Source organism: Camelina sativa, chromosome 5 (assembly GCF_000633955.1).
Source record: "Camelina sativa cultivar DH55 chromosome 5, Cs, whole genome shotgun sequence".
NCBI classification, from domain to species: domain Eukaryota; kingdom Viridiplantae; phylum Streptophyta; class Magnoliopsida; order Brassicales; family Brassicaceae; genus Camelina; species Camelina sativa.
This window is the reverse complement of record NC_025689.1, coordinates 27523062-27546055: the sequence shown is the minus strand read 5'-3', so window position 1 is coordinate 27546055 and position 22994 is coordinate 27523062. Positions and strand designations below refer to the sequence as shown.

Sequence of the window (22994 nt, the reverse complement as noted above, 5' to 3'; positions counted from 1 at the left end):
TTGTCACACCTAAAACATGTTATCTTGGACTTATCCCTTGCTTGATAGCCATATTCTCTTGATTGATAGCCAGAGCGTCCACCATTAAACCTTCCTCCGCGTCCCCTTCCACGGCCACGACCAAAACCTCTTCCTCTGCCTCCGTCATAGGCTTCTTGTAACTGTGGAGCAGATGCGTTTGTATACAGAAGCTTCCCTTGTCCTTCTTGTGAAACAATGTTTGCAAACGTAAGTTTACCCTGACCTTCTTGTGAATCTTCTTCTTCTTGAATTATTTCTTCATAGGTTTTTAATCTCCCAACTATGTCCTCAAACGTTGTTTTTTTGAGATCAAGAACTTGTTCAAGAGCTGCAATTATGTGTATGTATTTTGCTCTAGGTAAACTCTTGAGGAACTTCTTAACAATTTTTGTTTCTTCAATCGTTTCTCCCAAAGATTTCGATTTACTAGATATTTCAGAGAGTTTACCTACAAAATCATCAACTGTGTCGGTATCTTTCATCTTCAATCTATCAAATTCAGCCATCAAGGTCTTTAGTCGAGCCTCTTTCACTCTGTCAGCACCAACATTTCTCGATTTAATGGCATCCCGGACTGCTTTGGACTTCTCATGATTACCAACTTGTAAAAGTAGTGCCTCTGGTATGGATTGAAACAGCAAAGCCTTGGCAAGATCACTCCTTTCGATATCGTCTAAACCCGGATCATTCGTTTCCCATAATTTGTTTACTTGCAGTACCACCGTCATCTTCATAGCCCAGACAGTATAGTTTGAGCTGCCAAGCATTGGACATTGCAAAGACGAAGAACCTCCTTCCTTCGGTTTGTTAGTGGCTGTTACCAATTCACTCATATCTCTTCTATGATCAATATGTCTTTAGCAAGATGTTTGAATATCAACGAACCTGGGTTGCTCTGATACCAAATCTAGAATTTGTATAACAAGATTAAGATATAAAAGCACTTCTTTTATTAGCTTTGAAAATCTCTCAAAACAAAGCCTCTCAATCTCTCTCTCTCTCAAACTCATAAGGCTTACCACGCCTTGGTAGCTTTATATATATAAAACCTCAAAGACACTTTTCCAAAACCAATAAAGAAACATAACTTATTTAGATATCTCCTATAACTCAAATATGTATATTTGAATATCTCTCAAATATACTTTGCCTTATCCCTCTTAACCATTGCTTGGTTAACTTATTCCTCAAGCTAACCTCAAGCTTATCCAACAAAGTACAATAATTGTTCAAACTTGTCAATACGTACATGCCATCATGCGCTCTGTGTCTAGGATGACTTTGATTTCTGTGCAGAATATACACGTTCTTATTGGCTGGCCTTCTTACGAGGATTTGATCAATCTTGATTCTGACTTTTGGAGGTTTTCAGAATATCTCCATCCACGTTTGAGAGCTGCTTTTAGTTCCAGTGCTATAAGTCTTATTCTCCGTACATGGTGAATCATGGATCCTAGAATCCTTCAATCTACAACGGTTAGGCAAAAACGTTTTACTTGTTGGGCTCATGCCTTAGTTCGTCAATATGAAGCTCTTCTCAAGCTTAATGGGAAAATGCCCATGGACGAATCCGTGTTAGTAAAGACTATCCTATTGGGAGCAAAATGTAGGTGTAGTCCTACCCTTTTTCATTCGGAATTGGAAGCTTTGTTTTGGGCTACGGAGAGTTTACTCGCGAGAGATATTGATTGTCAGAGTTTTGAGCCAGATTCCGTAGAACTGGTTGCGATGGTGCAGCTTCTCGAAAATGGGCCGTTGTTTTCTAACCAGCTCGATGATTTCTCTGTGCTTTGGGCTTCCTTCCCACTCTTCACCATTTCGAAGATTCCTCGATCGTCTAATGTGAAGGCCGACTATCTTGTTCGATCTTCCAAATCGCTTTATCTACTGTTTCATTTGTAAACTATTTTTCTCCGGTTTGAGCTACCAATTTTGGAGTTTTATTCGAATTTATATTAAATTGTTATAAAAAAAAAGTTTAGTTTTCAAAGTTAGTAGCACACTACAATATATGAAATAAATATATTTAAGATAATGTTAGTTTATTAAATATTAGTTAATGGTAATTTTTGTTTTTCGTTGATAATTATGTCTTATTACAAGTTTTTAATTATTTTAATATTAAGTACGGTATAAACTTGATATAATGCACATATTTTTTTTATTTGAAAATAATAAGTCTTATTTATTGGGATTGAGTACTAAAATTAAAATCAAAATTTATTATGATGTACTGTATTGCGAGAAGGAATGCATGAACTTTAAATCCATAAAAAGAATTTTATTAAATATAAAATTAATATTTGAAAACAAGTTAAAATTTCACATATTCTTTTAGGGAGATTCTCAAAAATAGCACTACTTTAATTTTTTGTTCCAAAACTAGCACACACTATTAAAAATCCCAAGTTTAGCACAATTAAAATTTTGGAGAAAATAAAAATAAAACAAAAAGATATTCATACGATTGTTTTACCTGTTTTCGACTTGACGGAACTTATGTGGAACTCCGACGAAGATGACGATGACGATTTCAAAATCCATTCTTCCTCCCAGCTTTGGATTTGTAAACCTCTTCAACCTACAAAAGCTAAAAGAAACATCTCTCACCGCTCTGCAAACAAAAAGCCCAGACTCAGTTGTGATCCGGGAAAGGAGAATGTGACTCTGCCTCCATCTCCGCCTCCTGAATCTAGCTCCGATCCGTCTATTGACTATGGTACGGAACGGATCTGCTCTGCTCGTCATCTACTCCTGATTGTAGCTTAGATTGTATCCTATCAAGTGTTGATTGCTCTGTAGGAGATTTCAATGCTTCAATTTGTTTTTTCTGGGAAGAGGATCATGGTTTCTTTGATAAATTGGAAAACAATGGTTGTTTAAAGGCGAATTGTGAGGGTTATTTATGCAATTCTATGGAGGATAGGTTATCAAAGTCGAGAATTTGTCCGGGTCTAGGGAAACTCTGATTAGTAATAAGCTTGTATTTGATTGAATATGGGCTTGGGATTGAAGAATTTTTTTATTTTCCAGATTCTATTGCATTTTTACCAAAATCGTTCATCACCTTGGTTTTGTAACAGTGAAATAAAGTTTAAGGCATTTATAATTGAGAATGGTGGGAGTCTTTTAGAGAAGAGGTTTCTTCCAACATTTGACAAAATGGGGAAGACCTGTCATCTTCTTCTCACTAAAGAACACTTGTTCTTCCTTCATAACCTTCTCAACGATGATGGGGTGCTCAGCTTCGCAAAGATGTTCTCTTTGGATGTTGTTCTTCTGTACTAAGCAGTTACAAACAATGTTAGTATTTGTATTGAGTTCAGTGGTGGGTTAGCTTCAAACAAATTGTAGATCAATAATGAAAAATCAAATCTTAGGTAATGTTTCTTATTGTGCAGTAAATCGCCAAATACTTCTACTGTATTTTGTTTCAAATTATGTGTTACAACACCTTATCTTTGTCTTATGAGCATGTCTCTAGGTTTGGACTTTTGGCTTATGCGTCTTCATTGGATGTGATTGGGTGTTTTGGGTCTATAGTTGTTGATGCTCAAATGATCTCAGTACACTAGTGTTTTATGTTAGCACTTTGCTTTAACTGTGACTGAACTTCATGAAAGATTGTATGAAACTTGGAAAAGATTTTATGAAATTCATGAAGGATTGTATGAAATTCGGGAAGAATTCTATGAAATTCAGGAAGACTTCTATGAAATTCAAGAAGGATTTCCTTGAACTTCATGATGACTTTCATAAAACAAATTAGATTTCCAAACATCAGAATGTGCACAAAAATGAAATCATTATCCCTTACTAATGGAGTAATCTACTAATATTTGACACATTGAAAGCAAAACACATAAAAATAGAGATTTAGAAACACATTTATTCAAATTTAGGAAAGTTACAATAATATTCAAGAATGACACTTTTAAATTCAGGATGCTCTTCATAAAAATAATGGAGTAGTGATTAAAAACAATAAAGTGCATGAAATCCATCATAGTTGAGTAATATGTGATACATTAAGACACCACATAAATAGAAGAAGATTCAAAAATTCATTTATTTTAGTGTAGGAAGAATTTCATAATGTTTAGGAAAGATTGCATAAATTTAGGAATGCATTCTTGAATTTTAGGAAGCTATTCCTAAATATACCAAAATCTCAAAACGGGGATAACTAGAGCCAGAAAATCCTCCACCACTACCACCATACTTTTCTTCATCAACAATACTAAGCCACTCTGTAACCGAAAAACTACAAACCGAAAAAGCTGAATACATAAAAATGGACAACAACAACGAACTTTCTTACTCATTAGCAACTACTTTGTTTCCAATGATATTATAACAAACACTTGGTATGCAACAACTTTGATGTTGATATATGCTATGTTGGTGGCCGTCGCTGAGTCTGTTTATATGGTCGTGGCGGTGGGAATTCGCAGGACTGAAACGATGGTGGTGGTGGATGTGTTGTATGCAAAATTTGGTTTGAATTAATGCTAAAACAAAATCGATCTTAGTGTCTTCATCTAACACCACAATCAAATTGAAATCTATCAGTTCTTCCCTCCAAGTCTAGCTTTCGTTGTGAACCCAAGCTCCAGTCACATGCTCTTTCCTCAAAAACAGAGTTTGTGGATTCGTCAGAGATTTTGCCGATTTAGTATGACCCTAAGCTTCTTTGATTGAATCTCCGACATATTCTTTGATTGAATCACAAATATGATTAGTGAAAGAGATGAAGAAGAAGAAGAAGATGTGAGATCGTAGGTTTCACCGAAATCAGAATCGATAGACTCTTGATTATAATTATTTTATCCTTTTATCATGAATTAATTTAGTAATTAATTTTAGAGAAATGTTAGTTTTGGAAAATTTGAACTTATGTGCTAACTTTGAAAGAAAAACCTAAAATAGTGTTATTATTTCTCTTCCTTTTATATTTGCCTAATCTATAGTTAACTTATTTAATCATTTATCGATCGTGACAACGTTGTAGGCCAATTCTTTAAATGAAAACAAATTGTTATAAACTCTCTCTGATTGTATGATCAAATTCAGAATACAGTAATTGTTCGAACTTGTCAATATCCTCATCAAACCACTAAATTATTACTGCAATTTTTCACGAAAAACTTGCAATAATAAGACCTAACACCTAGACCAAGAAATAATATTTTCACAAACGAATTGGGAAAAAAAAATCAGGCGAAATCAAGAACAAAGAAAATATAAACAACCGACGAAAGATGTTAAATAAGTTTATTTTGTTTCAAGAGTTTTACTGTTCAGGAATAGTTACAAGAACTGGACGCCAAGCTCGTCGAAGTAACCTACATCGAAGTGTAACAGACGACATGGGCCTCCTAACAGACCCGTTAAAGCCCACACTCCGAGCCGCCGTTATCTCTTCTCCACCAAAACCTCCGTTATTATTCTCAACGCCGTTAACCGTTACATCGTCCCTCTCCATCTCCACCTCCATCTTCTTCTTCCCCTTATCGCCTCCTCCGCCGCCGCCGACACTACTTTCCTCAAACGGAGGCGACGATACAAAAAGCTCTCTCAGCTTCCTTCGAGATCGGATCTTACCTCTCTTATCTGATTTATTCGATTCGTCTACGTTGTTTTGGATCTCAGGTAACCGCCACCGATCTGATGATGATCGGGTGAGTAGTAAACGCAGCGTTTTACGGCGGCGGAGGTGGATGACTGGACTACGCGTTGGACTCTCCGCGACGGTGCTGCATTGAGTAGCGAGAAGCTTGAATTTTTGCAGAGACATTTTTGTGATTTGATCTCTGTGTTGATCATTTGGATTGGTTTAGTGTTGTTGGATTCGATTCGTTGCTTCGTGTGAGTGTATGAGTGTACTCGTAGTGGAGGTAAAGGGAATAAGGGTGACTAGGATCGGCACCATTCTTGAAGAAGATAGGTTACACGTGGCAGTTAGAATGAGTGTCGTTTACTTTTTTTTTGGGGATATTTGATATGATATTTATTATTTAATATGCCAGCGAATTTCTCTTTTTGTTTATATATTAAAATAAAATTAATGGGGCTGATTTCTTTTTAATAAAAGACCAAAGAGATAACAGATAAAAATTTGTTGAAAAGAAAAAAAAAAACAAATTAACATCAAATCCCTTAGATACAAGTTAGATTCAAAACCTATATGAAACATAAAGAAGATGGATGAAGTTCTTTTTTACAACATATGTATACTCAAAAACTTATTTTATGAATCCATATGTTTAATTTTTGTCAAGTCTACAAATTTTAAGAGGAAAAAAAAATATAAATTGTGGGTTGAGTATCTAATCACCGTAAATGTTTTACTATTTCGATCTAATTTTGTTAGTTACAGTAGAACCTCTATAAATTAATACTCTTTAAATTAATATTCGCTATAAATTAATAAATTCTTCCGGTCCCGAGTTGGGCCGGTGTAAAAATTGATACATTTCGATAAATTAATAAGATAATAATTTTTTCAGAAATCCTATGTAAAAATATGGTCCCATCAATATCATAAATTAATAATCAAGCTAATATTGATATATATATATATATATATATATCTAAGAAAATCTAGTGAAATATGACTCTATTGTTGTTTTCATATTCTTGAATTTGCATTCTTATTGGAGATCATCTCTAATCTTTTTCATTACCGTCTTCTCAAATCGCATCCAAAAATTATGGAGAATCATAAATGCGATAATTGCTTCCTTACATGTATTTGATTCTAAAATTACCACAATATATTCTTTGACTTAATCATTACCATGAATGATAGTAGCAATTTCTTCTAAAACTCTAAACTTCTAACATTTATCATTTTTACCTAAACTCTAAACTTAACAATTACGATAGCCAAGATTATAAATTAAGAAAATTCTTAAATATTATGAATGATAACAAAAGTATCTTATTTTATAATATAATTTTTTAAAAAATTATGAAAATTAAAAATCTCTTCATAAATTAATAAAATATTAATTTATCGATAAATTAATAATTGTTAATTTATCGATAAATTAAAACTTCTATAAATTAATAAAATTTTGTGGTCTCGAACTTATTAATTTATAGAGGTTTTACTGTATAGGATTCCAATGTTTGTGGTGATTGGAGCAAACAAATATGTAGGTTTGTAGATTGGCTTTTATTACTACTAGGTGCTTCCCCACGCAACGCGTGGATTGTGCTGTAGTTGACATTTTCTTGTTTTTTTTTGGTCTTTTTCATTTTCTCTTTTGTATTATTTCGTTTTAATTAGGCATATACGGGCTTTGCCATCACTTTTATTTATACACTATATGTTTATACCATTTCGTTCAGATGTGTATAATTGTGGCGTTTATTTTTTATGAATTATGAAGATGTTGTTTCTTGCTTTTGAGGATCCAATCTTATCATTGACTGATATTGTTTCCAATATATTTATTGTATTATAGATTTTCTAATTAACTGCTTATGTAAACCCTTCATACGTTGATGTTGCAATAATAAGTTATTTTTTTAAAATATCTTCCGTGTAAGTGATTATGTTTGTATGCCCATGTTTTGGTCTAATATCAATAAGATCGTTTCTGTTTTTCTTTAGTTGGCTTTGAAACCAATATTGAGTTAAGCAAATAATGGGTCGAATTATGGTGTTAATAAGTAATATAAATTCTTATGTATATATATTGTATATATGTGACTATAAATTTAGCTAACTAAAAAATTATGTAATATTTAAATACAATCTTGAACATATATATATATATATATATTTATTTGTGGGAGGAATGTATGAAATTATTGGATAGAAGTTATTTTTGAGTTAAATGACCTTTAATGTCTTTAAAGTGAGTTAAATATTAATAAATTTTTATATGTGTCTTGACTTTTTTAAAAAGGAATACCAAGTGTTTCCTTCCAAATTTGAAGTGATATAGTATTTTAGTTTTCTTATATGATTTTATGAACTTCAATGTAAAAGTTTTTCAAAGTAATAAGTACACTCACTGATTGAATTATAAAATTTGGAGAAATGTTTATTTCGTTTAATCATCTGCTCTTTTAAATAAATTAAATAAGTATGTTGTTATTCCTACAAATAGGACAACATATATTATAGTTTAACCATGGAGTTAAGTAATGGAAATGGAACTTGTGATTGCAAGACAAAATGCTTATATGTTACACATTGATCGTTTAAAAATGAATAGGAACATCTAATTCTCAAATAAAGTTGATTGTTTTGTTAAAACCAACATATGTGAATTTAAATTTAACTATGCAAATTTAAAAAATAAATATGAATAGATTAGAAAGGCAAGAAATATAAAAGAAATATTTTTTTATATAAATAAAATAAAAATTGAAAACAATGTTAAATATATATAATACTTTCTACATTAAAATATAGAATCAAACTCTTACAAGTTACAACACATATGAGATATAACAACATTTGATATTGGTAGGAGAGGAGGAGAGAATGTTTACTATAAGATGGTAATCCAAATTAGATAATGGAGATGAATCTTTAAAAAATAGAACAATGTAATATCTATATATATATAATACTTTCTAAATTAAAATATAGAATCAAACTCTTACAACACATATGAGATATAACAACATTTGATATTGGTGGGAGAGGAAGAGAGAATGATTACTTATAAGATAATAATCCAAATTAGATAAAGGAGATAAATCTTTTAAAATAAGAACAATGTAAAATATATATCATGTAGTCTCTAAAATTAAAATTTAGCATTAACAATTTACAATGATATTTCATTTTTTTTACAACCCATACAACAAAAATAAGAAATCAAAAATAAAAAAAAAAAAAACGAAAAATGATTTGAGGTATTGTAGAAGAGAATGAGAGAATGTGAAAATGAGATAGTAAAAGAATGTCAATATGAGAGAATGATAGATTGAGAGAATGCTTATTTATATGATAAGAAATGATGGAAGTTACATTTAGAACTATGGAGTTACAATAGTAATTTATTGTGTTTGAATAGAATTGAGTGGTAGAATATGATTAATGCATAATTTATTTTATTTTCAGTTATAATTTTATTTTAATGTGTGAGTTAAATGTATTGTGTTTATTGGATCTTAAATATTGTTTAAAGCAATTAGAAAGCAAAAAAAAAAAAAAAAAAAAAATTAGAAAACATTAAATGAAAATCAACCAATAAGGAGAGACCAAAACCTTACTTTTATATATATGATATATTGCTTTAAACTTTGAAATGAGAAATATATTATAAACAATAATTTTACATGAGAAATATATTAATTTAGCCAACCAAAATATGAATATAAGTTTAGCCAACCAAAATAAATAAAAAATATTAAAATTTAACCAAAAATAATTTCTCTTGAAAGATAATAAGTTAGTAGGAGGAATGAATTAATGTACAATTATTGGATAGGAGTTACATTTGAGTTAAATGGAGTTACATGTCTTTAATTATAAATAAATATTTTAATTTTTTATAACCTAAAATAAAAGGAATACCAAGTGGCTGAATCAAAATTCACATGATTTGGTTGTTTGTTGATATAAACTCAACACTTACACATAATATTTCAAAATAAAAAATATTACTTTTTAAGTGACAAACTAAATTAGTTTTCTTATAAAATTATATGAATTCTTCAATCTCAATAATTTTTAAAATCCCAAGGATAACTTATATTTTTTTGGTTTTCACTCATCAATTTAATTTATAGTGCTAGATTTCATACTAATGGTTTCATCTTTAGAGAATTTAGTGAAATGATATTTTTAAAATTATATTTTATTTTTATATTTAAGTTCCAGTTGAATATGTTTTGTTTTTTGGATCATTTTTTATTTTGATTAAAGACACAAAAAACCAATTGTTTAATTATGTTCTTTTTGTTTTCAAAAACCTCAAATCATAAAAAATATATATATTATATTGATCTCTGCAGATTTATCAATTGGATCACAAAACAAAATAGTCTTTATAAATGGATAAATGGATAATTATATTGATCTTTAAATATTATATTGATCTTTATAAATTATTAAAAATGATACATGAATATGTGAGATAACCAGAGACATAATAGATAATTACATATGGATCATTTCAACTTTATGATCTTATTGTGTGGTGAATATTGTAAGGAAGTATGAAAATAATGACTTATAAGATGTTAATATAAAATAGAAAATGGAGATAAACATTTTAAAAGATTAAAATAAATATATAAGATATACATATCATACAAACTCTAAAACTAAGCTTTTACAATGATATTTGATTTGATTTTTTATAACCCATACAACAACAATAACAAAAAAAAATACAAAACAAAACAAAAAAAAACAAAACAAAACAAAAAAGAGATTTGAGAGTAGTGGAAGAAGATGAGAGAATGAAAGAGTGATAGACTAAGAGAATAAGATAATGAGTATTTATAGGAAGAGAAATGATGAAAAATTACATTTAGAAAAATGAGAGTTACAATTCTAATTTATTGTTTTGTTTTAATACAATTGATTAATACAACTTAGTGGAGAAATAAAGTTAATGAATAATTTATAGGAGAAGGTATAAAGATTTCAGTTTTATATTATGTGAGTTAAATGTGAAAATTAATTGTTTTAAATTTGTGTTTTAATATAAATTTTTTTTATATTAAAATTGCATTGCCAAATGGATCAATAAGGAGAGACTGAAACTCTACTTTTATATATATGATTCATAATGTATATCTAGTAGTGATGCACGTACTCAAATAGAAGAAATCTATTGCAAACCAATTATGAACCGATTTTTATACAAATAGATTTGATATGGAGTTGTTTGTTATCCATCTTATAAAAATAGAATGTGTATTATTAATCCACTTAACATTAGTTAAATTTCTAATTTTGCTATAACTCATTATGAGTTACTCATACATTTTCCCTATAAGACTAATGTGGTAGAATATTAAGAATATGACGATTATTGGAATGTACATCTCTAGAAATAGTAATGTCATTTTAGTTTGTAACCAAAAAAAAACGTTATCACAGAAATAGAACAAATAGGTCCATTTCTTAATACACAGTCTCGTCCAAAAAAGGAAAACAATAATAATTATTAAAAAAAGAACACTTACAGTTCACGGACGATTCCTAATTTACAAACTCGCCGCCGTATCAGAACTACTCGTCCACTTATCAGTCTCCGGCGAAATCGGCGGCGGAACACTATTTCTCAACAATCCAACATCATCACCACCACGTTCAATATCAACAACATCCGGAGTAGACTCAACCACCCCAACACGCTTCTCCCCATCCTTAATCCCTTTCAAAATCTCCACAATCTCATCCATCGAAGGTCTAACCTCTCTCTCCTGTTGCAAACACCGAAACGCCAGCTCCGCCACAGACATCATCTCCCTCCTCACATCTAAATCCTTCTCAAACCCTAAACTCGGATCCACGAGCTCGTGCAACGCGTTGTTCTGGATTTTGGATACGGCCATGTTCGCGAGGTTAATATCGTGACGGTGTCGAGTTATGTCCACCGCTTCTTTCGATGATATTAGTTCGGTTAGTACCACTCCGAAGCTGTATACGTCGCTCTTCTCGTTTAATCTGTAACATTGGTAATACTCTGGATCTACATAGCCTGGTGTGCCTTGTGGTGCAGTTGAGATATGTGTTTGATCCATTGGAAATAATCGCGAAAGTCCGAAATCGGCTACTTTGACTTGGTAGTTATCTTCTAGGAGTATGTTTGTAGTTTTGACATCTCTGTGTATGATCTCTGTATAAACACATTGTGAGAAATTTGCAAATGTACTGTGAATTTTAGGATGTTTGATGTTGTTTTGTACCTGATTTGTGGAGGAAGGATAATGCGCTTGCGGTTTCGATTGCGACGTTTAATCGGGTTGACCAGCTAAGAGGACGAGCTTCTGCGCGGTCGCCGTGGAGATGTTCAGCGAGTGTTCCGTTTGAGATGTACTCATAGACTAGTAGAAGCTCTCTGCTGTGTCTTGATGTGCATCCGTAGAGTATCACAAGATTCTGATGTTTTATCCTTTTCAAGATTTCGATCTCGTTCTTGAACTGTTCTACGCGTTTTAGCGATCTTTCGTAGAGGCGTTTCACTGCTACCGCTCGTCCGTCTTTTAACATGCCGTAGTAGACTGTACCGAAGCCACCATCTCCGAGCTCTCTGGAGAAATTCTCGGTTGCTTCTTCAAGTTCTTCGTAGCTGAAGACTTGAACTCCGTAGTAGTCGCTTCCGTTTGGAAGGTTAGAGATTGACATTGAGGGAAGATACGAGTGATTGCTACTAGAGGAGATTGTTGTGGAAGTTGGATTTCTTGATGTTTCTCTACTCGAGTATGATGTTGTTGGCAAGTCCTTGCTTGTGTATTGAGCTTCTTGTGTCTTTCTTCTCCGTCTGATGAGTAAGAACACACATGCGACTATGAGAGCCAGCGCCGATATAGATACAGCAGCTGCAATAATACCTAGAGAAGGATAAAAGAAAAGGAAATCGTAATAAGTCTGTGATGTTGCCTATGTTAATCAAATCAGTTGTTGCCAAAGAACATGAAAAAAGGGAGCACCTGTATTTGCTTTAGTAGACTTCTTTCCAACTGCATCAAAAATGGAATGGCACCAGAAAAAGGTTAGTTGAAACTAATAACAGAACTATAAATGAAAAAACTTGAGATTCTTTCTTCTATATATACTTTAATCAGAAACTGTAAGGATGTTCTGTGGATGATCTAGTGAAAAGGTTTGTGGGTGAGTAGGGAGATTTAAAGAAGGGAAAAGTGGTGGTTATTGAGGAAGAACCATTAGGAAATTAGAATTAGTAGGCAAGATATCCTTACCCTTGTCTGTAGAACCGCAAACACCGTTACCTGGCTGATCATCTATACAATAGCAGACAAACCCACTCGTGGTAAGTATGTGATTATATCCACAAGAACCCCCAGAGTCTCTGCACTTCTTACAATCTAAGTTAACTCCAACCTCGAAACTCTCTTTAAACGCCTTATTTAGATTATCCGTACTTGGAAAGCTCTCGAGTGTGTTCAGTGCGGTTCTAGATGCGGGAATATTAATGTATATACTGCAAGATCTCCTAAAGTCTATGAAAACCGAACTGTACCCTTCAAGTAGAGAGGACACTAGGTTTCTCGTCACGTAGTAATTTCTTCTATCATCATCCCCACACTCGAGCTCTTTCACATAAGTAGCATTAACAAATGGTGAAAAGTCTTGGTCGCAGTTGTAATAAACGGACAGCCAGTCGGTGGTAGGAGCAATTGGAAGAACCGTTTCGTTGAAAGAAATCTTTAAAGAATCTTGGGAACATGGATCATCGCTATAATCGGATCTGGCAAGTTTTATGATACCAGAGGTATAGTTCGCCGCTAGGATTTGGAATTTCACAGAGGAAATGCTAAGCTCTGGAAATCCTCCGCTACAGTCGAGCTCGAAGTCGGGGTGACCGCAGTCTTTTCTGCCAGGAATCCAGAAAGGGTACAAGAGACCGCTCTGATTGCCACAACTAAACGAGGGACTGCAGAGTACGTGATGCTGCTCAGCTGAGAAAACATAAGATGGGAGGATGACAAAGAGCATCCATATGAAGCTATAGGATATAGATTTTGATAGGGAAGGAGACAAATTGATCATTGTGTAGCAGTTGCAGGTGAATAAAGAAAATGGTGAAGAAGGAGAAGAAGACGAAGAGATGAAGCAATTGGGAATATGTCTTGGTTTTTTTGTAAGACTTGAACTAAAAGGAACACATGTTTGTTTTTGGTCTTTTTTCGACCAACCTTCACTTTAATATTTTCATTTAATGTTTTCTATCTGGAATTTTATATTTTCAAAATCGAAGTTTCTTTTGGAATTAGGTGGCTTACGACGACGACTTTGAATGGTACTCCTATTTATATTGATAAACGATAATGCGAATAGTGTGATTCAAAACGAGTTTTTTATCATTGTTTTTTATAGAATATAAAACGAGTTCCCACTTTGGACTCTTCTTCGTCTTTTATTTTTTAATTTTTACTCTTTTGTTTTTTTCAGTACGACGACTTTCAAAGTCAGGTGTTTGGAATTTTCTCAGAAAGAACCTAATGGGAAAAAGAATATCATAAAAGTAGGACCCTTTTAATTTTTGCATAAATTGACCAGCGCACAAACCATGTCCTAGTTTGGTCCAATGGTTTTTATCAGTTCTAGAGAATTTAACGATATTGTGGGTATTGTCAAAAAAAAAAGGATATTGTGGGGAAGAAAAAAATGGAGTGTGGGATAAGGCAAAGAGAAGAAGAAAAAGTGTAAGAGAGCTAGACTGCTAAGTTAATGCTAATTTGTTTGAGATAGAAGAAGATTCAAATAAATGATTATAGGACCATTTTACAGAGTGGGTTTTGGGGGTAGTGGTGTTATCTAGATTTTTCTAAAGGTTGTGTTGCTCTTAGGAGGGAGATATACCGGTTATACAAGCAAAACCAAAACTAAGACGGCTACTAAAACGATGATGATGTATAAGAAACTTACCATCATGTGGATGGAGATTATAGCAACTTGAGGATGAGGCTTCCTTGCAGCAAATTTGTGTGGAATTTTCGAAGCCGCAAGTACCACCAGAGGATGAACATTTTTCATGACAAACTTTCTCATCAATCTTCAACTTCACCTCAAACCCTTTACTTAAAGTACTTTCGAGATGTACCAAACTCAACTCTTTTTCTTCTGGTACGAAGCTCTTAGGAACGTTAATAGTAAAAATGCCTTGACAGGACTTATGATAATCAAGGTTTTGAGAGACCGAGACAGGACCTCTACCAGGACAAGTATAACAGGATTGGTAAGAAAGCTTAGTGTCGCAGAGGTAGAAAACATTGAGGCTCTTGTAGGTCGATGAAAGCTCAAAGATTTCGGGAGGCAAGGTTGTGGTGGCTGTGAAAGTAGCGTTACAAAAAGAACCTTGAAGCTCTGCTCTAGCAAGTCTAAGAGTCTTAGATGTTTGATCTATTTGGAGAACATTGTAAAGATGGTTTGAGATGATTAAAGAGGTAATGTTTTTATAGCAGTTAAGCTCCAGCAATGGATGACCGCAAACTTGGGGACGACTCCCACCGGAGAAGGGGAAACCAGCAGCGATATTCCCACACTGAAACTTAGCTTCGCACCACCCAAGTTCTTTTTCATTTGAAGCACAGAGAAGAGAGTGAAATAAGGAGAAAAGGAAGAACAAGAACAGACAAGAAGTTGAGAGATAGTACATGATTTGTTGAGATCTATGGAACAGTGTGTCTTTTGTGTTTGGTTTATGTTGAGAGAGCAAAAGAAATGATTTAAACAAAGAAATAAAGAGAGACACTTGAAACGGGAGACTTGGCGTGTCATTATTAGTTTACTTTGGAAGACTTTTTATTCTTTGTATTCTCTTTTCTCAAAAGCTAAAATTTTCGAAGACTTATGTTACCATTGTGAAACTCTCTTTTTAGAAAAATTGTGGGAACATTACATGTAAAGAGGAAAGAGCCACTTATTTAAGTTGATAGACGACTCCATCATATATCATCCCTTGTTGGAGGAGAATTTCAAACCAAGAAGTTTATATCTTGATCACCTTCTCTTTATAAGCTCACTACTAAGCTATGTCTAAACGTGTGAAAATTATTAGAGGAAGATCAAAACCGAAATTACTTGGAGAAATAAGCTTAGTAGTTGTTTGGTATGTCAAATTAAAGGGTTAATTAAAAATAATATGGTATTCAGGAAGAGAAAGACTTGTCAAACTGTGATTTTAGGTTTCAGTTTCTCAAACCATGCTCATACTGCATAAGTTAGGGTTATTAGAAGTAAAGTCGCTAGCCCAGCATAAGAAACTTACCAGTTGGTGGATTGCATTTAACTCCAGATGGCAAGGTTTCATCGTAGCTACAGATTTCATGAGAGGATGAACATTCTTGACAACTTTTCTCATCGATCTTCACCTTCACCTCAAATCCTTGTCTTAAAACACTTTCCAAAACTTGCAGATCCAACACTTTCTTTTTTGTAAGGAAACTCATAGGAACCTTCACGGTGAAACTGGAAAGGCAGGTCTTATATAAATGGTTCTCAGACACGAAGATCTTACCTATCTCACGACATGTATAAATCGAACGGTGAGGATAAACATGTGAACGGTGGAATGTAACGCTCTTGTAGGTTGGCAAAAGGTTGAAAAGCTCTGGAGGTAAGGTTTCGTTGGTGAATGTAGAGGAGCAAAAAGGCTCTTGCAGTAGGTCTCGACTGACAAGTGTAAGGGTGTAGGATGTTTGATTTATATGGAGAACATGGTACAGATGGTCTGAAATGAGTAAAGAACTGATGTTTTTCTCGCAGTGAAGCTCCAGGGATGGATGACCGCAATGTTTGTGACGATCCCCTCCCCAGAAAGGGAAACCGGCGGTAATGCTCCCACACTGAAACTGATGAGTTTTGCATGACCCATGTTCATGTTTACTTGAATCACAAGGAAAAGGGTAAAATAAGGAGAAGAGGATGAACAAGACTAGAGAAGAATTGGGGAGATAGTACATGATTTTGTTGTGGTCGATGAAAACTGTGTCTATTGGGTTTAGTTTGTGTCGAGAAGATCAGTTTAAATAAAGAGAGAGATAAGCATAGAGAGATGTCGTGGAAACGTACGGTGAAGAGACTTAGGACCAAGTCAAGTTGGATAGTGACAAAAGCAGAGAGACTTTGGATGTCTCTAATAGTTTACTTTGAAAATATTTTCTTCTTTGTTTTCTCTTTTTCCAATTTTTTTTTTAAAAAAATTGAAAGACTGCTCTTACTATTGTGAAACTCTCTATTCAAGGAAATTGTGGGAACACTATACGGTGCATGAATCCTGATATAGGCCTTTTGGCTTTTGCAAAGTGTCCAAGGTTTGGGGGTATCAGGTACGTTAGTCATTTATGCACTCTTAGAAACTTAAAAAAAAAAAGTATTATATATATAGAAATTAAAGAAATTGCAGAGAAATTGACTATGGAAATAAAACCATTTAGTACGAAAATTGACTGACGTGGAAGAAGAAAATTCAATTAGTGATACAGCTAACTAGTTGTTTGATATGTCAGAGTAGGGTGAAAAAAACTCAATAAATATCTTGAGTTTTACCACCATGCTCATACTGCATATATCTCATAGGCTCATAAGAAGAACCAAACTGCTACTTGAGCATAAAATGAAGAAAATGGATATGAAACTTACCAATTGGTTGATCGATTGGAATGCATTTAAATGCATACGGAAATGTTTCTTTGAAGCTACAGATTCCATGAGATGATGAACATTTCTGGCACGCTTTCTTATCGACCGTCAGCTTCACCTCAAATCCTTGTTTTAAAACCCTTTCCAATTTGGTCATATTCAACTCTTTCTCCTTTGTGAAGAAAATCCTAGGAACGTTTACGGTGCAACTGGAAAGGCAGGACATATGATGTTTAGGGTTTTCAGACGCTGAGATTGGACCAATCTCAGGACATGTATGACTGAAAAGGTTATGCGTAGGAGAGAGGCAGAGGTAGAAAACGGTGAGGTTTTTGTATGCTGGCGAAAGCTCGAAAATTTCTGGAGGCACCGATTTTTCCAAGTTAAAAGAGGAGCAAAAAGAACTTAGAAGCTCTGCTCTGGCAATTGTAAGAGTGTTAGATTTTTGATTTAGATGAAAAACATAGTATTCTTCTTTTGAGATGAATAGAGAGGTGATGTTGTTTTTGTGGCAGTGAAGCTCTAGCAATGGATGACCGCAATCTTTGTGACGATTCCCTCCCCAGAAGGGGAAACCAGCGGTTATGTTACCACACTGAAACTGAGCTTCACACCACTCATGTACTTGTTTACTTGAAGTACAAGGAAGAGGGTGAAATAAGGATAAGAGAAAGAGAAAGAACAGACAAGAAGTGGGGAGATTGTACATGTTTCGTTTCAGATCTATGGATAGTGTGTCTTCTGGGTTTGGTTTGTGTTGAGAAGAGCAGAAGAGGTTCTTTAAACAGAGTGAAAGATAAGCATAAAGATGAGGTGGAAACTGTGAAAGGCCTGAAGACCAAGTCAAGTGAGAATTGAATAGTGACAGAAGCGGAGACTTCGGATGTCAGTATTAGTTTACTTTTAAAATATTTTTGGTTCTTTTCTCTACGCTAAAAATTTCGAGGAAGCCTAGATGAAGTATTATGGCAAAGTGTCGCACACGTAGTTGATGAGGTCTCAGGTTCCAATTGCGGATGAGTATGGGAACACTATTAGGTACATAAGTCCATTGATGTAGTATTTTAAATTGATCGACGATCTAAAGCCAAATATAGGTTGGTAAACAATTTGATCATATCAGATTTTGAAAAATTATAATTATACTCTAGGGACATGCGTTTCATGCAGTAGAGACATAGATTACTAGTTGTTTTGATATGTCTAAGCTAAGTCTAAGTAATTGATATGAAATGATAGAGATGCATAAGAAACTTACCAGGTGGTGGATGGAGTGAACATTCTTGACACGTTGTTTTATCTGTCTTCACCTTCACCTCAAATCCTTTTCTTAAAACACTTTCCAAATTTGTCATATTCAGAATTTTCTCATTTGTAACGAAACTCTTAGGAACGTTCATGGTGAAACTGTCATGGCAGCTCTCGGGACGTTCAGGTTTTTCAGACACTGAGATCTGACCTTTCTTTAGACATGTATAACTCAAATAGTAATGACGAAAAGGTTTGCAGTGGTAGAATACGGTGAGGCTTTTGTAGGTTGGCGAAAGCTCAAAAACTTCTGGAGGCAAGGATACGTTGGTGAATACAGAGGAGCAAAATGGTCCTTGCAGGTCCGCTCTGGCAAGTGTAAGAGTGTAAGATGTTTGATTTATATGGAAAACTCGGTACACATGGTTTGAGATGTTTAAAGAGGTGATGTTGTTTTTGTCGCAGTGAACCTCCAGCGATGGATCACCGCAGTGTTCAGGACGGTTCCCGCTCCAGAAGGGGAAACCGGCAGTGATGTTCCCACACTTAAACAGAGTCTCACCACACGAATCCATTTTACTTGAAGTACAAGGAAGAGGGTGGAATAAGGAGAAGAGGAAGAACAAGATCAAACTAGAACTGAGGGGATCATACATGATTTTTGTCTGATCGATGAACAGAAGAAGTGTTTTTTCAATCAAGATAGAAATATAAGCCTAAATATGAGGTGGAAACGGTGAAGGGGGATAGGAGACCAAGTCCAAGTGAGGATTGTGACAAAAGCGGAGACTTTGAACTATTAGTTTACTTTGAACTACTTTTTTTTGTTTTTTCTCTAAGCTACAAACTGAAAAATATATTTTACTAGAAATAGGCTCGGGCGATACACGAGATATATTTAATTTAATTTTTATTAATTATGATATATTTTAAATTTAGAAATGTATTTTTTATATGAATTTTTTAAATTTTTTTAATATTTGTTCCTTTTTATATATGGTTCATAATGTTTGGATGCAAAATAAAATAAACAAAACATATCGGAAATTTTTTTAGTGAAGTAATTAAATCTCTCAAAATTTTGTTGTTTTTGGATTTTACTGCTTTGTGATAAATTGTTAGGTTCTTAAAGCATCTCCAACCCACTCTATTTTAAAGTCAAAACTTTGTTATAGAGTAACATTTGCTCTAACCCTACTATATATCTTACTCTAAAATAGAGTAAATGGTACGATTACCCTATATGCAACTTTAATTTTTTACACTAACTCCATTTTTTAGTATAAAATAGATTGACATATTGAAAAAACTATGCTCTACTTTAGAGTAAAAAAATAGAATATATATTGGAGATAGTCTTAGCACACATGAGATTTGTATAGAGACCATATATCAGACATTCGAAACGAAAATTGAGTATTGAAAATTGTTTACAAATATTACCAAATAAATCTCATCTTTCCCTACATCTTTTCCAAAGCTGTAATATATGGATGCGATCAAGACTTATATGATCGTAAAAAAAAAAAATTGATAAATATTTATCTTTTTGCGAGTGGTTTTACAACTTTATATATTCTTTAACTCAATCTTGATATTTGATTTTCTTTTTGACTCCACAATATGTTGCTACGGTTTGATTTTCTTCAGTTAGCTTCCTAACAAATATCTTGTGAATTAGAAACTCTATATGATTGCTTAGAATGTGTTATACTTCTATGATTATGGGTTATTTCTCGGTCCTTGTCTCTATTCTTATGTTCTTTTAATTGTCAAAAAAATGAATTCTCCAACATTTCAATTGGTGTAGATGGAAGGGAAGACAAAATTAGAACAATTGATATCAACAATAGATACATTCCAATTATTTTTCTGACATAGCTACATTTCTAATTTATTTTAACTTACATCTAAATGCTTTTTTAATTAACTATATAAAAACTTATAATATCTATATGTTGACTTTTTCATCAGATTTTGATGATTTTAAAATAAGATATGTGAGGACAAAAAATCTGACCGACTCAAATTCATCCAATCAATAAACTAAATTTCTAAAACCTGAATTTTGTACTATACTAATGAGATTATGAATCTAGACAATATGTTTTACAAGGTAACAGAGGAATCACCAATGATTATTTTGAATATTTAATAATTGTACTCATGATTTATCATATGCTCCAGTGTTTACTCTCTAATCTGGTAATAACCCTTAATATAAAAAATTGGAATAATGTATATTAAAATATGGCTCATGTCATAAAAATTTATGAAATATCTTATATTATATCTCACATTAAATTTTGAATAAAATTCATGAAAAGAAAAATGTATCAAATTTAATATTTTTAGATTCGATATATTATATCTATTTTCTAATCATTTTAAAATATATACTATAATTACCATTAAATTGTTTTGTGAAACTATTGTTTCCTACTATTTCATGGGGTGATTAAGCAATTATGTTATTTTTCTTTTCTTTTAGTACATACGTTTAAAGACAGTCAAACTGTAACTTATAGAATATTAAATATAATTTAATTTAATCTGAGTTTTGTCTTTAATACAATATATATGATTAGTGAATACAATGTGATTTTTAAAAATATATTAGAACATATTTTATATTTTTAAATTAGTCTGTCATAAATTAATTTGGTTTCAATTTTTATTTTAAAATATGAAAACTTTTTTTGTTTTAATTGGTTCGATCAGTAGTTTCTTTTTTATCTAAGTTTTGTCTTTAATACAATATATATGATTATTGAATACAATGTGATTTTTAAAAATATATTAGTACATATTCTATATTTTAAAATTAGTCTATCATAAATGAACTTGGTTACAATTTTGACTTTAAAAGTATGAAAGCTTTTTTTTTGTTTTAATTGGTTTGATTAGTAGTTTTATTTTTTTGTTATATGGTATATGCTTTTATTAGGAAATATATTATATGTTGAAACTAAAAAGTTGGAAAAAATATATTTTTGTAACAACGTATTTTTTTTAACCAACTATACACTATATAAGATATAAATAAAATAAAGTATGTAAAAAATGTTTAATTTATGATTAGTGAGAAAGACATGTATCATAAATATAGAACGCCAAGTGTCGCATTGACAGGCAAAGTTAGAAAAAAACTTTCTCATATTATATAAGATATATCTTCACCTTTTTGAATTCTATATATGTTTGTATCTGTTATGTTCTTAATATAACTTCGATGAAAAAAATAATGAAAAAAAGCTACAAATTGAAAAATATCTCACCGACCCTTGTGAAATTATCTATATATAAGTAAATTTGTATGAAAGCATGAATTATGATATAGGCGTAAAGTGGCCTGTGGCCGCCAAGGTTCTTTCGGTCTTAGGTTCAAACTGCGGATAATTATGAGAACACTATTTGGTACATGAATCATGCTGCAGTCATTTGAATTGATGGATCACCGACCATTGCAAATTTACAATCAACTCAATTTCCAACACACGTTTTGTGGTCACTAACATCATAATATAGCATAGTTGACTGATATGTTGACTATAAATACCCACATCAATAGATGAGTATCCAACGAGAATGAGCCATAGGTAAAGGATAATTTTGTTCACCTATATGATTATCATTTCTTTGTTGGTTTTCGGGCAAACGATTCATATGTCATGAACCTATTTTTACCTTTTTACGTGATATATGTAATATGTTTAAATCCATCAGAAAAACATGATATTTGAGACGATACCATATAACTTGCTCTGATCTTGGACCTGAAGGGATGTATGGACTTTAGTCCAAAACTTTTTAGTTATTAAAAAAAACATGTTATTTGCCACATTAAAGTGCAAAATCACATCTTACTTATCTGCTATTTTACCCTTTAATTTATATATCAAAAATTAATTATAACTATATATATATTTATATATCCAACCAGATACAAAATTTCATCCAAACTAAAAAATAAAATAAAGAGAGATAGATCGGTGAGATGTAAATCAATCATTTTAAAATAAATAGAAATTGTTACATTGAAAATTCTGTCATACTAACTTGTATTGATTGATCCAATACCAGATTAATTTTATTTGAACCAATGTAAAAATTGAAAAAATTTAATTAAATAATAAAAGAATAATTTGTTAGTTTCAATATAAATATATATCTCGCTAATAGAATAATTTATTATATATAGCTCATCTTTAACTGCTGTTGTAAAAACCATTCCTTATGTTGTGTTATTAAACTACAGTATCTTATATAATATGAGAAGGTTTTTCTCAACTTCTTCTAATAACATGACACCTGACTTCTTATATATCTGACACATGTCTTCATTTTCAATTTAATTCAAAACATTGGGTTAAAGAAACTTAAATAGATCCATCTCAATTCCCTAGCCAACAAG

General features: G+C 32.4%; 2 protein-coding genes across 6 annotated transcripts; both read right to left on the bottom strand.

Moving 5' to 3' along the window:
- On the bottom strand, positions 5264–5947 carry LOC104787686. The gene has a single exon (XM_010513293.2). The coding sequence runs from the start codon at positions 5816–5818 to the stop codon at positions 5315–5317; it is 504 nt and encodes a 167-aa protein (XP_010511595.1). The 5' UTR covers positions 5819–5947; the 3' UTR covers positions 5264–5314.
- LOC104787685 (LEAF RUST 10 DISEASE-RESISTANCE LOCUS RECEPTOR-LIKE PROTEIN KINASE-like 1.4) lies at positions 11048–19333 on the bottom strand. Of its 5 annotated transcripts, none has more exons than XM_010513292.2 (4): positions 18591–19333; positions 12658–12687; positions 11914–12558; positions 11048–11843 (listed from the first exon to the last, which is right to left on the bottom strand). In XM_010513292.2, exons 1-4 carry the CDS (start codon positions 19234–19236, stop codon positions 11209–11211), a joined length of 1956 nt encoding a protein of 651 aa, XP_010511594.1. In that variant the 5' UTR covers positions 19237–19333; the 3' UTR covers positions 11048–11208. The 5 variants fall into 5 exon arrangements, with proteins under 5 accessions (XP_010511594.1, XP_019101572.1, XP_010511593.1 ...); XM_019246027.1 differs by lacking the exon at positions 18591–19333 and adding an exon at positions 17333–18562; XM_010513291.2 differs by lacking the exon at positions 18591–19333 and adding an exon at positions 15960–17299.

Excerpts from the sequence above, each read along its gene's own strand:
- LOC104787685 (XM_010513289.1), bottom strand. The coding sequence starts at position 13,738 with ATGATCAATTTGTCTCCTTCCCTATCAAAATCTATATCCTATAGCTTC. Across the intron at positions 12,559-12,657 it reads GTCTACTAAAGCAAATACAG|GTATTATTGCAGCTGCTGTA; the intron begins GTGCTCCCTTTT and ends ATCCTTCTCTAG. Across the intron at positions 11,844-11,913 it reads ATCCTTCCTCCACAAATCAG|AGATCATACACAGAGATGTC; the intron begins GTACAAAACAAC and ends GTGTTTATACAG.
- LOC104787686 (XM_010513293.2), bottom strand. The coding sequence starts at position 5,818 with ATGTCTCTGCAAAAATTCAAGCTTCTCGCTACTCAATGCAGCACCGTC.